General features: G+C 38.2%; 1 protein-coding gene across 1 annotated transcript; it reads left to right on the forward strand.

Annotated features, from left to right (window-relative positions):
• Positions 1-1176: 1176 nt before the first annotated feature.
• Positions 1177-2014, forward strand: LOC119824208 (liprin-beta-1-like). Its single transcript, XM_038344370.1, is given in 2 exon segments — positions 1177-1772; positions 1774-2014. Coding segments are annotated over 2 exon segments (837 nt in total).
• Positions 2015-12496: the final 10482 nt, after the last annotated feature.

Below are 12496 nucleotides of genomic sequence, written 5' to 3' on the forward strand. Positions count from 1 at the left end.
GACCAATCAATGATAGTTAACAGATGCATGGATAGGTGACAGTCAGATAAGATATAAAAAGACATATTGAGAGAGGATATACTCATATATGACAAGTAGATTATATATGAGAGATAGCTGAATGGATATATGATAGAGCTACACAGGAAATAAAGATGATACATATATAAATGATAAATAGATAAGTAGATAATGGATATAGGTGATGGGTATGATATGTATATATTTTGCTGATTTTTAAAGAATGAAGTAGGAGAAAAATGATGCATACTGTTAACCCAATGCATCATGGACATTCACTACTTTAGGCAACCTTCCAACCTTATCACTTTTTAATTGATAGTAAGGAGACTAACTATGGCTTCAATATATCTTTCTATACAAAGACAACAAAACAGCTGCCATGAAATATAATTGTGCAGACTAAATGAAGAAAAAGAAGAAAAATGAAGACTCATGTGATCCATATACACTAGATACCACGTTGCATTTCTATTGTATCATGCCTGTGTGAACAGCAAGCAGGTTATAAAATGGATTACTATTAATTTGTTTGGGATTGTCTATATTCTGCAATTAAAATATTTAAAATTCATATTATTTTTTAGTTTGTCTATTATTTTCTAAATTCTTCTCTTTTATACTATATTCCAACCACAACTTCTCTTATCCTCATCTCCCTTCAGAAAAGAGCAGTCCTCCCAAGGACATAAGCCAAACAAAGCAAAGAATGTTATGATAAGACCAGGAACATAAGTTTGAATTGACACTAAATGAGGCAACCTAATAGGAGGAAAAGGGTCCCATAAGAAGACAAAAAAGTCAGAGATCACTCACACTCTGAATATTAGGAATTCCACAGGAACTCTAAGATACTCAGTCAGAGTATATATGCAAAGAACCCTACAGTTTCTCTGATCTCTGGGAGACCCTTGGTTCTTATCAATTGATTTTTTGGGCTGTGTGGTGTAGTTGAATGATATACCTGGGTCTGGAGGTAGATTGATTCCCAATTTTCTGAGAAACCAACAAATTGCTTTCCAAAGTGGCTATACAAATTTAGATTCAGAAAACAGTGGAGAAGTGCTCCCCTTTCTCTACATCCTTGCCAGCTTGAGCTGTCACTTGTGGTTTTGATCTCATTCATTCAATAGACTGTAAGATAGAATCTCGATGATGTTAGGGAAGTCCAACAGTGACCAGGGTATGCCATTTGCCAAATGGACTGGGGAGCAAGTGTTGCATCATATGACTGTGAATGACCTACTGTCCCTAAAGATTGTGAATGTGCTGCACCACCTCAGTATCAAAAGGGCCATCCAAGTCCTGAGGATCAATAACTTTGAGCCAAACTGCCTGCAGAGCTGGCCATCTGATGAGAATGGCATCACCCCATCTGAGGTTCAGCAGTGGACCAATCATCATGCAATGGAAATGATGAGCTCTGTGGACTTGCCAGAATATGTCCTCAATCTCAGAGGCAGTGGTGTCCATGGAGGACTCATGGTTCTTGAGCTTCATTTTAATGTGGAAACTATGATTCAGTTATTGAACGTTCCACCAAATAAAACCTTGCTGCGTAGACATTTGGCCACTGATTTCAGCCTTCTGGTTGGTGATAAGGCCCAGCACCAGAAGCAAGCTGCCATCGAGTTACCAGATGATATGCTAACAACTACTGCTAAAATGAAGCCAAAGAAACTGACCTTTAGCAACTTTGGGACTCTGAAGAAGCATGAAGTCGGAGAGGAATATGTCCATTCAGTGGTATTGGAAGTCGGGGAGTAAATTCTAGAAGGGGTTGAGAATTGGCTCGGACATGCGCCTGTATGAAGAGGATGGTTTGGATCGGTTAGAGCAGATATGGAATTCAGATGGGACAGTGAGACAGATAGGTGCGTTTTCTGAAGGCTTCAAAAATCTCACACCTATATTAATGAAAGACAACATGTTTAAAGATTTTACTGCCCACTCCCCCAGTGCCAGCATCACAGTTGAAGACTCCAATGTCTGACCAGAGCACTGCAGAAATACCAGACACACAGATGTCATTTTGTTTTTCAAATAGCATATACAACACGTGAAAAGTTATCCACTGTTTGTTGTGCCAACTTCTGCTCACTCAGATGTGGAACTGTAATGCATGGGAATGATAACAGTTCTGAAGAAAAATGAGAAACTAGTGAATGGAAGTCAGCTTGCTCTGCCTTTATTTAAAGTTTCTGATATATTTAAAGTGTTTCATTTAAGTTTGGGTATTTTACCAGAGTGCTTCATTCATAGCCCCAGGATGGAGGGTTTGGTCAAATCAGCGTTCACTGAAGTAGACTAAGCTGAACATACTTCTCTCCAAATCCAAGTGCTCACCACATTTGGTGCCACCTAATGCCAGCCACATCTCCACTGACCTCTGACTGCTTTATTTTTATATATTTTGTTAAATATCTTTTGGGTTGCATTTCCCTGATGGCTTAGGATGCTGAACATTTCTCTAAGAGACTCTTGGCCTTTTGAGATTCTTTGGTTGAGAATTCTGGTTTAGAGCTGAACCCAATTACTTCTTTTGTGCTGGAGCATAGAGTTTGTTGATATCTTGTTTCTTCAGTTCTTTATATATTTTGGATATTAGCCCTCTGCCAGATAAGAATATTTGACTCCAAATATTCTATCAGGGAACTTCTACAGCTGATAAAACGCCTTCAGCAAACTGGCTAGATACATGTTTAACTCAGAAAGAAAATTAGTTGCCGTACTGTATACAAATGACAAACAGGCTGAGAAAGAGATCACAACACCCTTCACAATAGAAACTAATAATATAAAATTCATATTATCTTAAAGATGGTAAAATTGGGAGAGGAAATAACTAAAAGTAATAAGTATCCAATAGAACTTAGTGGCCTTTGTAGCTTCAGATCTCCCATTGAATGCTTCACTTCATGTCTTCTGCTTATAGTCAGTTTGTATCCTTGGAATTCATTTATTTATGTGATATCAGAGTTGTGTTCTTTCAGATTTGATAGTATGACTTCACTGTATTTTTATGTCAAAATTTGCTTATCTTGTATTCTCATTGAAACATGAAGGGGTCTGCTAGTTGGGGTTTCTGTCCCGCCCGGTGCCACACAACCGGCAAGCCCCAAAGAAAATCACACAGAGATCTCCATAAGATTATAAACTGATTGGCCCATTAGCCCAGTCTTCTTATTAGCTCTTGTAGTTTATATTAACTCATTATTCTTATCTATGCTAACCACACAGCTCAGTACCTTTCTCAGCTGGGCAGGTCACATGTTGCCTCTTCGGTGGTCTGTGTGGACTCGGAGGAATGGGCTTCCTCCTTCCTAGCATTCTCCTGTTCTCATCACTCCACCTCTACTTCCTGTCTGGTTGACCCACCTATACTTTTTGCCTGGCAAATCAGCGTTTATTAAAAACATGATTGACAAAGTACAGACAATTCTCCTGCACCATCTCATTCTCAATGAATCAGGTAAAATAGGTGGCCTTATATATTTTTATTCTACATCTGTATAAAAGGATACTAGGCAACCAAAAATATGTTACTCAATCATATCATTTAGAAAGCAAAATGAGATTATTAAATAGTTAAAATATTTGGACATGTAATTGGATTTTTATGTGGGCTACCAGCTCACAAATAATGACATGGAGACTTGTTATTAATCATGAAAGCTTGACTTTAGGCTTTCCTCATTAGCTTTTATTGCTTAAATTAACTCATTTATTTTCATCTATGTGTTGTCATGTGGCTCTGTACTGCCCATGCTGCTTCCTCCATGTCTGGCTGGTGACTCTGCTTTCTTCCCAGAGGTCTTTCTCTGCCCTGAAGTCCTACCTATAACTCCCGCCTAGCTATTGCCTTATCAGCTTTTATTATACCAATCACAACAATACATTTTCACAGAATATACAAATATCCCACAACATGGACATGATGTTATTATAAAGTCTGGGCTTCTCTTAAGCCTTGATATAAGAGCCTACATTGTAAATATGATCAATCCATGACCCCTAGACAGCATTTAGCCAAGTTATAGCTGAATATGGTCCAACACAAAGTTGTCAACAGGCTTAAAAGTTGGTCTGATTTTTTTAAATAAGTATATTACTTGGTTCTGGGGGCACAAACACTTCAAAGTACATGCCAAAATGATGAAAAGTTTGGATAAAACTCTTCCAGGTAAAGCAAATGTAAGCCCAGGAAATAAGTTAAAATCCTGAAACTTTCTGAGAATAAAAGGCAATTTAGATTCCAGTAGTGGGCAAATTGGGGTAATTAGGAGTACTTAAAACCAACTGCTAAGTGCCAGCTTAGTAATTATCATATATCTGCTGTTTATTCAACAACTACATCAATACTTACACAATTTTTATTTGATTCCAAATTGGAAAGAGCTTGTGGAGATAAGATCAGGATTTTGATTAATTTTTCTAAGGAAGATTGGAGTGTGTTGAAAGTCTACTAGATCTCAGGTCTCTAATACCCTAAATGCTTTGTTAGTCTAGCCATCGAGTAGGCAAGGAGTGTGGGTCAGGTAAGAGCAAAGTTCCTCTCCAAAGAAAGTCCATCCGAATCTGGAGGGTCACCCTTGTAACCTCACTGCCTGCTCAATTCATCTCTATTTTTCTGGAGCTATCAACAAGGATGCCAAATGTGATCCCTATACGTGTCCACTAGACACTGAATGGTTGCCATCAACTCATTCCACACAGATCAGCAAACAGCAATCAAAGGGTAATGGCTTTCTGTCCCCGTTGACCCTCTCTAGGTACAAAGGCCACCCTGGAGGTGAGAGGTTTTCCATCCAATTACCTACCCCAACAGGTATCTGGTCCCCTTCAAAAAAGTAATTTGCTCAGTGAAAAATTGAACATACTACATGATTTGCTGTTTTCTTGGTGTTGCCTTAAAAAATGCCTAAAAGTTTCGAAAGTGGTGGATAGGACTGGCTCTTAACTCAGCGTTCAGGATATGTGGCAGAATACTAATGGGGCAAGTAACAAAGAGAAAAAAATTATGTTGTGGTTAAAAGTAAAAAAGTTCAATACTTGACAAATTCTGTGTAACCCCCTTCTGTAATTTTTGATTAATGCAAAATGGACTATGGCAACCCAAGTGCTTCAGATACTCTTTTCTTTATCTAAATATCAACTAACTGATATTAGTGACTAAATGAGCTATTGCTTTATAATGATTCCTTTTTCAAGCTTAAGCATTCAAAAATCTAGAAATGTATTGTGGGCAATCAACATATCGTGTTGGTTAGTAATATAGTCAGTTTCTACAAATGTTTAATTTAAGAAATAGTTTGCCCACAGCAGCTGTGTAACCAAGTCTTCTGGGCTTTGTTTTACATTTTTCATTCAAATCAATATAAAAATCACTGGCTGAATAAAATAATCATAGGTAAATACAAGCTCAAATTAATAACATTGAGTCCAGCCATAATTTCAATTAATTTCAGTGACTTTCTGCTGTTTTTCAAAAAAGGTTTAAATATCTTGGAGATTGCCCTATCAACTGACTACCCAAATTCTAACCAAAATTAAAAGATTAAAAGACCATGAAAGCCAGAAGAGCTTGGATAGATGTGCTACAGACACTTAGGGAACATGGATGCAAGCCTAGACTATTATATCCAGCAAAGCTTGCATTCACCATTGATGGAGAAAACAAGATATTCCAGGACAAAAACAGATTTAAACAATACGCAGCCACAAATCCAGCCTTGCAGAAAGTAATAGAAGGAAAATCACAAACCAAGGAGTCCAACAACGCCGACAATAACTCAGGCATCTAGCGACCCTTCACCAGCACAACTAGAAGAAGGGAAACACACAAACTCTACTACTAAAAATGACTGAAGTTAACAACCACTGGTCATTAATATCACTTAATATCAATGGACTCAATTCACCTATAAAAAGGCACAGGCTAAGAGACTGGATACGAAAACAGAATCCAACATTTTGCTGTTTACAAGAAACACACCTCAACCACAAAGACAGGCACCTACTCAGAGTAAAGGGTTGGGAAAAGGTTTATCAAGCAAATGGCCCTAAGAAACAAGCGGGTGTGGCCATACTAATTTCCAACAAAGTTGACTTCAAACTAAAATCAATCAGAAGAGATGGAAAGGGACACTTTATACTCATAACAGGAAAAATCCTTCAGAATGAAGTCTCAATCCTGAATATCTATGCCCCTAATATAAAAGCTCCCACTTATGTAAAAGAAACACTTCTAGAACTCAAGGCAGCCATCAAACCACACACACTAATAGTTGGAGACTTCAACACTCCTCTCTCACCAATGGACAGGTCAATCAGACAGAAACCTAACAGAGAATTGAAAGACTTAATGGAGGTAATGAACCAAATGGACTTAACAGACATCTATAGAACATTCCACCCAAATAGGAAAGAATATACCTTCTTCTCTGCGGCTCATGGAACCTTTTCGAAAATTGACCATATACTTGGTAACAAAGCAAACTTCCACAGTTACAAAAAAATATTAGTAACCACCTGTGTCTTATCGGATCACCATGGATTAAAATTAGAATTCAACAACAATGCTACCCCCAGAAGGCCCACAAACTCATGGAAACTGAACAGTCAACTACTGACCCACACCTGGGTCAAGGAAGAAATAAAGAAAGAAATTAAAGTCTTTCTTGAATTTAATGAAAACAAAGACACAACATACTCAAACCTATGGGACACAATGAAAGCAGTGCTAAGAGGAAAGTTCATAGCACTAAGTGCCCACTTAAAGAAAACGGAGAAAGCACTCATTGGTGACTTAACAGCACACCTGAAAGCTCTGGAAAAAAAAGAAGCAGACTCACCTAGGAGAAGTAGAAGACTGGAAATAATCAAACTGAGGGCAGAAATCAACAAAATAGAAACACAGAAAACAATCCAAAGAATCAATGAAACAAGAAGCTGGTTCTTGGAGAAAATCAACAAGATTGACAAACCCTTAGCCAATCTAATCAAACGGCAGAGGGAGAACACGCAAATTAACAAGATCAGAAATGAAAAGGGGGACATAACCACAGACACAGAGGAAATTCAGAAAATCATTAGATCTTACTACAAAAGCCTGTATGCCACAAAATTGGAAAATGTAAAAGAAATGGACAGTTTTTTAGATAAATACCATATACCAAAGTTAAACCAGGACCAGGTAAATGCTCTAAATCGTCCTGTTAGTCGCGAAGAATTAGAAACTGTTATCAGAAACCTCCCTACCAAAAAGAGCCCAGGACCAGATGGTTTCAATGCGGAATTCTACCAGAACTTCCAAGAAGACCTAATACCTATACTCCTTAAGGTATTTCATAATATAGAAACACAAGAGTCACTGCCAAATTCCTTCTATGAAGCTACAGTTACCCTGATACCTAAACCACACAAAGACTCAACCAAGAAAGAGAATTACAGGCCAATCTCACTCATGAACATGGACGCAAAAATTCTCAATAAAATACTGGCAAACCGAATCCAAGAACACATTAGAAAAATTATCCATTACGATCAAGTAGGCTTCATCCCAGAGATGCAGGGCTGGTTCAACATACGAAAATCTATTAATGTAATCCATCATATAAACAAACTGAAGGAAAAAAAACCATATGGTCATCTCATTAGATGCTGAAAAAGCATTTGACAAAATTCAGCACCCTTTTATGATAAAGGTCTTGGAGAGATTAGGGATACAAGGATCATTCCTAAATATAATAAAAGCTATTTACAGCAAACCGACAGCTAACATCAAATTAAACGGAGAGAAACTCAAGGCTATCCCACTAAATTCAGGAACACGACAAGGCTGTCCACTCTCTCCTTATCTCTTCAATATAGTGCTTGAAGTTCTAGCAATAGCAATAAGACAACATAAGGGAATCAAGGGGATCCAATTTGGAAAGGAAGAAGTTAAACTTTCATTATTTGCAGATGATATGATAGTATACATAAGCGACCCCAAAAACTCCACCAAAGAACTCCTACAGCTGATAAACTCCTTCAGTAACGTGGCAGGATACAAGATCAACTCCAAAAAATCAGTCGCCCTCCTATACACAAAGGATAAGGAAGCAGAGAGGGAAATCAGAGAAGTATCACCTTTCACAATAGCCACAAATAGCATAAGATATCTGGGAGTATCGCTAACTAAGGAAGTGAAGGATTTATATGACAAGAACTTTAAGTCTTTGAAGAAAGAAATTGAAGAGGATACCAGAAAATGGAAGGATCTCCCCTGCTCGTGGATTGGGAGGATCAACATAGTAAAAATGGCAATTCTACCAAAAGCAATCTATAGATTCAATGCAATCCCAATCAAGGTCCCATTAAAATTCTTCACAGAGATTGAGAAGACAATAATCAACTTTATATGGAAAAACAAGAAACCCAGGATAGCCAAAAAAATCTTATACAATAAAGGTACTTCTGGAGGCATTACCATCCCTGACTTCAAACTCTATTACAGAGCTACAGTATTGAAAACGGCTTGGTATTGGCATAAGAACAGAGAAGTTGACCAATGGAATCGTATAGAAGACCCGGATCTTAAACCACAAACCTATGAACACCTGATTTTTGATAAAGGAGCCAAAAGTACACAATGGAAAAAAGAGGGCATCTTCAACAAATGGTGCTGGCATAACTGGATGTCAACCTGTAGAAGAATGAAAGTAGATCCATATCTATCACCATGCACAAAACTCAAGTCCAAATGGATTAAAGACCTCAATATTAATTTGAACACATTGAGATTGATAGAGGAGAAAGTGGGAAGTACTCTACAACAAATGGGCACAGGGAACCGTTTCCTACGCATAACCCCAGCTGCACAGACTTTAAGGGCAACATTGAATAAATGGGACCTCCTGAAGTTGAGCAGCTTCTGTAAAGCAAAGGACATTGTCACTAAGACACAAAGGCAGCCTACTGACTGGGAAAAGATCTTCACCAACCCTGCAACTGACAAAGGTCTGATCTCTAAAATATATAAGGAACTCAAGAGACTAGACGGTAAAATGCCAATTAACCCAATTAAAAAATGGGGCGATGAACTGAACAGAGAATTCTCAACAGAAGAAGTTCGAATGGCCAAAAGACACTTAAGGTCATGCTCAACCTCCCTAGCTATCAGGGAAATGCAAATCAAAACAACTTTGAGATATCATCTCACACCTGTCAGATTGGCTAAAATCCAAAACACCAATAATAACCTTTGCTGGAGAGGTTGTGGGGTAAGGGGCACACTCATCCATTGCTGGTGGGAATGCAAACTTGTGCAACCACTTTGGAAAGCAGTGTGGCGGTTTCTCAGGAAATTCGGGATCAACCTACCCCAGGACCCAGCAATTCCACTATTGGGAATCTACCCAAGAGATGCCCAATCATACAACAAAAGCATATGCTCATCTATGTTCATAGCAGCATTATTTGTAATAGCCAGATCCTGGAGACAGCCTAGATGCCCTTCAGTGGAAGAATGGATGAAGAAACTGTGGAATATATACATGCTAGAATACTACTCAGCGGTAAAAAACAATGACATCTTGAATTTTGCAGGCAAATGGATGGAAATAGAAAACACTATTCTGAGTGAGGTAACCCAGACCCATAAAGATGAACATGGGATGTACTCACTCATATTCGGTTTCTAGCCATGATTATAGGACATCGAGCCTATAAGTTTGGGATCCTTGAGAAGATAATAAGAAGGTGAACTCCCAAAAAAGATATAGTAATCCTCCTGGATATTGGAAGTAGACACGATCGCCAGGCAAAATTGGGAACTTGAGGGTTGGGCAAGACTGGGCCAAGAGAAGATGGGGAGAGAAAAGTGTGAAGGGGAGAGCGGGGGGAGCTCGGAGGAATGGGGTGCTTGGGATATAGGAAGGGTGGATATGAGAGCAGTGAAGCATATATCTGAATTTAAGGAGCTACCTGAGGGTTGTCAAGAGACTTGACCCTAGAGGGGTTCCCAGGTTTCCAGGGAGACGCCCCCAGTTAGTTCCTTGGGCAGCTGAGGAGAGGGAGCCTGAAAAGGCCAGTTCCTATAGCCATACTGATGAATTTCTTGCATATCACCATAGAACCTCCACCTGACGATAGATGAAGAAAATGACAGAGCCCCACCTTGGAGCACCGGACTGAGCTCCCAAGGTCCTGATGAGGAGCAGAAGGAGAGAGAACATGAGAAAGAAAGTCAGGACCGTGAGGGAACCTCCAGCTGGCGACAGATGGGGAAGGTGACTGAGCCCCACATTGGAGCACTGGACTGAGCTCCCAAGGTCCCGATGAGGAGCAGAAGGAGCGAGAACATGAGGGAGAAAGTCAGGAACGAGAGGGGTGCGTTCACTCACGGAGACGGTGGGACAGAACTAATGGGAGATCACCAACTCCAGTTGGAATGGGACTGATGGATCATGCGACCAAACCCGTCTCTCTGAATGTGGCCAACAGCGGGGGCTGACTGAGAAGCAAAGGACAATGGCTCTGGGCTCGGATTCTTCTTCATGGACGGGCTCTGTGGGAGCCTTCTCAGCTTGGTCGATCACCTTCCTGGACCTGGGGGGAGTTGGGAGGACCTTGGTCTTAGCATAGAGTGGGGAACCCTGATGGCTCCTTGGCCTTGAGAGGGAGGGAGGGGAGGTATGGGTGGAGGGGAGGGGAGGGAAGGGGGAGAAGGAGGGGAGAGAAAGGGGAGAAGGAGGGGAGGGAGGGGGGAGGAGGAGGGAAGGAGATGGAAATTTTTAAATATAAAAAAAAAATAAACCATGAGGAAAAAAAAAAAAAAAAAAGATTAAAAGAAAACCCATTTTTTATAAAAAAGAAAAACAACAGTGTCTGTGATTCTCAGTCTGTGCACAAATCACTGGAAGGAATGCTGAAGAGCCTCTGGGGGGAGCCACAAACTCAAAAGTCACTGCAGCATTTCTCCTTCCTGTTTTGAGCATGAAGATGAAAACAGCACACATGTACAAATACCGACAAAATATCATACATGCACAAATGCAGAAACAAATACAAAGATATGATTTAAAAAGGTGTCAAGATGCCCAGGGTGTTCAATCATTCTATTTATAGATCACACCTAACACACAAGAAGTTATACTTACAAAGAAAGCAGATTGTTTTCAACTTAAAAATTTACTAGTGTTTGCATAATGCTTTGTAGATTAAAATAATTCTAAGAATTCGCTAAAATCCTACAAGACCTATTTATTTTAATTGTTAGTGCAATACAGCAACATAATTTTCATAGTTTTGTTTTTCCCTAAATTGTGTGTGTTTACTTATTCAATATTTTTCAATGTTCACAATGTATTTCCAAGAAAATATCTTTTCTAAGAAAATATAAAAACAAAATAACTGCTGTTAAGATATTTTTACAATATTGATAAATGAATCATATCTTCAAGTCCATTAAACTGTTAAGAATAACCTTAAAAGCTAGGCCTTATGGCATCTATGTAAAATCCCAGTACTTAAGAGACTAGGGTAAAGAGATTGCTAGTTTAAGCCCAGACTGAGCAATGTAGGTAGATTCCAACTTAAAAAAAATCTTGAGTCATGTTATTTTAACACAAAGATATAAACTAAATTTTAAAATAACTTTACCTCAAAACTGCATTTCCTAGTCCTTTAATAATTATTTCATTTTGGTTTATTTTTTATCATATAGAAAAGTTTGGAAAGTTCATGCTATACAATAGTGTTAAAGCTTTTGTAATCATAATATATTAATCAATATAAAAAACCTCATGAGTCAAGCAATTAACTAAACTCATGAAAGTTCCACACACTTTAACATCAACATCCTTTCAAAGACCCAGTTAAAAATCTGTATTGGGAATCATTCGTATTCAAGGACCAGTCTCCATTCCTCCAATCTGTCTTTCACATTTTTCCATTTTTTCTACATTTTTAAGTAGGAAGTTTATTTTGAGAGGTAATTTGTTTTCACTGTTTATCTATTATAATCAGAATTTATTTAAAATATAATTGACAGAATATAGAATTGTCCCATACCATGTGTATATGTATGTATATGCATTTATTTTATATTTACTTATATGAATGTATATATAGTACTCAAATATGAAATTCTAAAAAATTATGTTAAAAATGTCTCACCCAAAACAACTAGCTGATTTTCAACTTAGTATATTAAAATATTTTTACGTATTTAACATGAATGCTAACTTTATATAGAAAATGTTAAGTGTGGGAATTATACTAAAAATTACATATGTTATGGTTTGGTGTAATATAAAATTTGAATCCTAAAGAATCTATATTTTCATAAGTACGTTTACACACCTCTACATGTCTATTCTTAATAAAATAAGACCAAACTCATCAGAAATGATGGTGGTCTAGCCCTAAGTGGTCAATAAATTTGGAACCTTAATTGCAATGTTTGTATTTCATATTGGGCCTTAAAAAT

This window comes from Arvicola amphibius, chromosome 10, assembly GCF_903992535.2.
Source record: "Arvicola amphibius chromosome 10, mArvAmp1.2, whole genome shotgun sequence".
Classification (NCBI taxonomy): Eukaryota; Metazoa; Chordata; class Mammalia; order Rodentia; family Cricetidae; genus Arvicola; species Arvicola amphibius.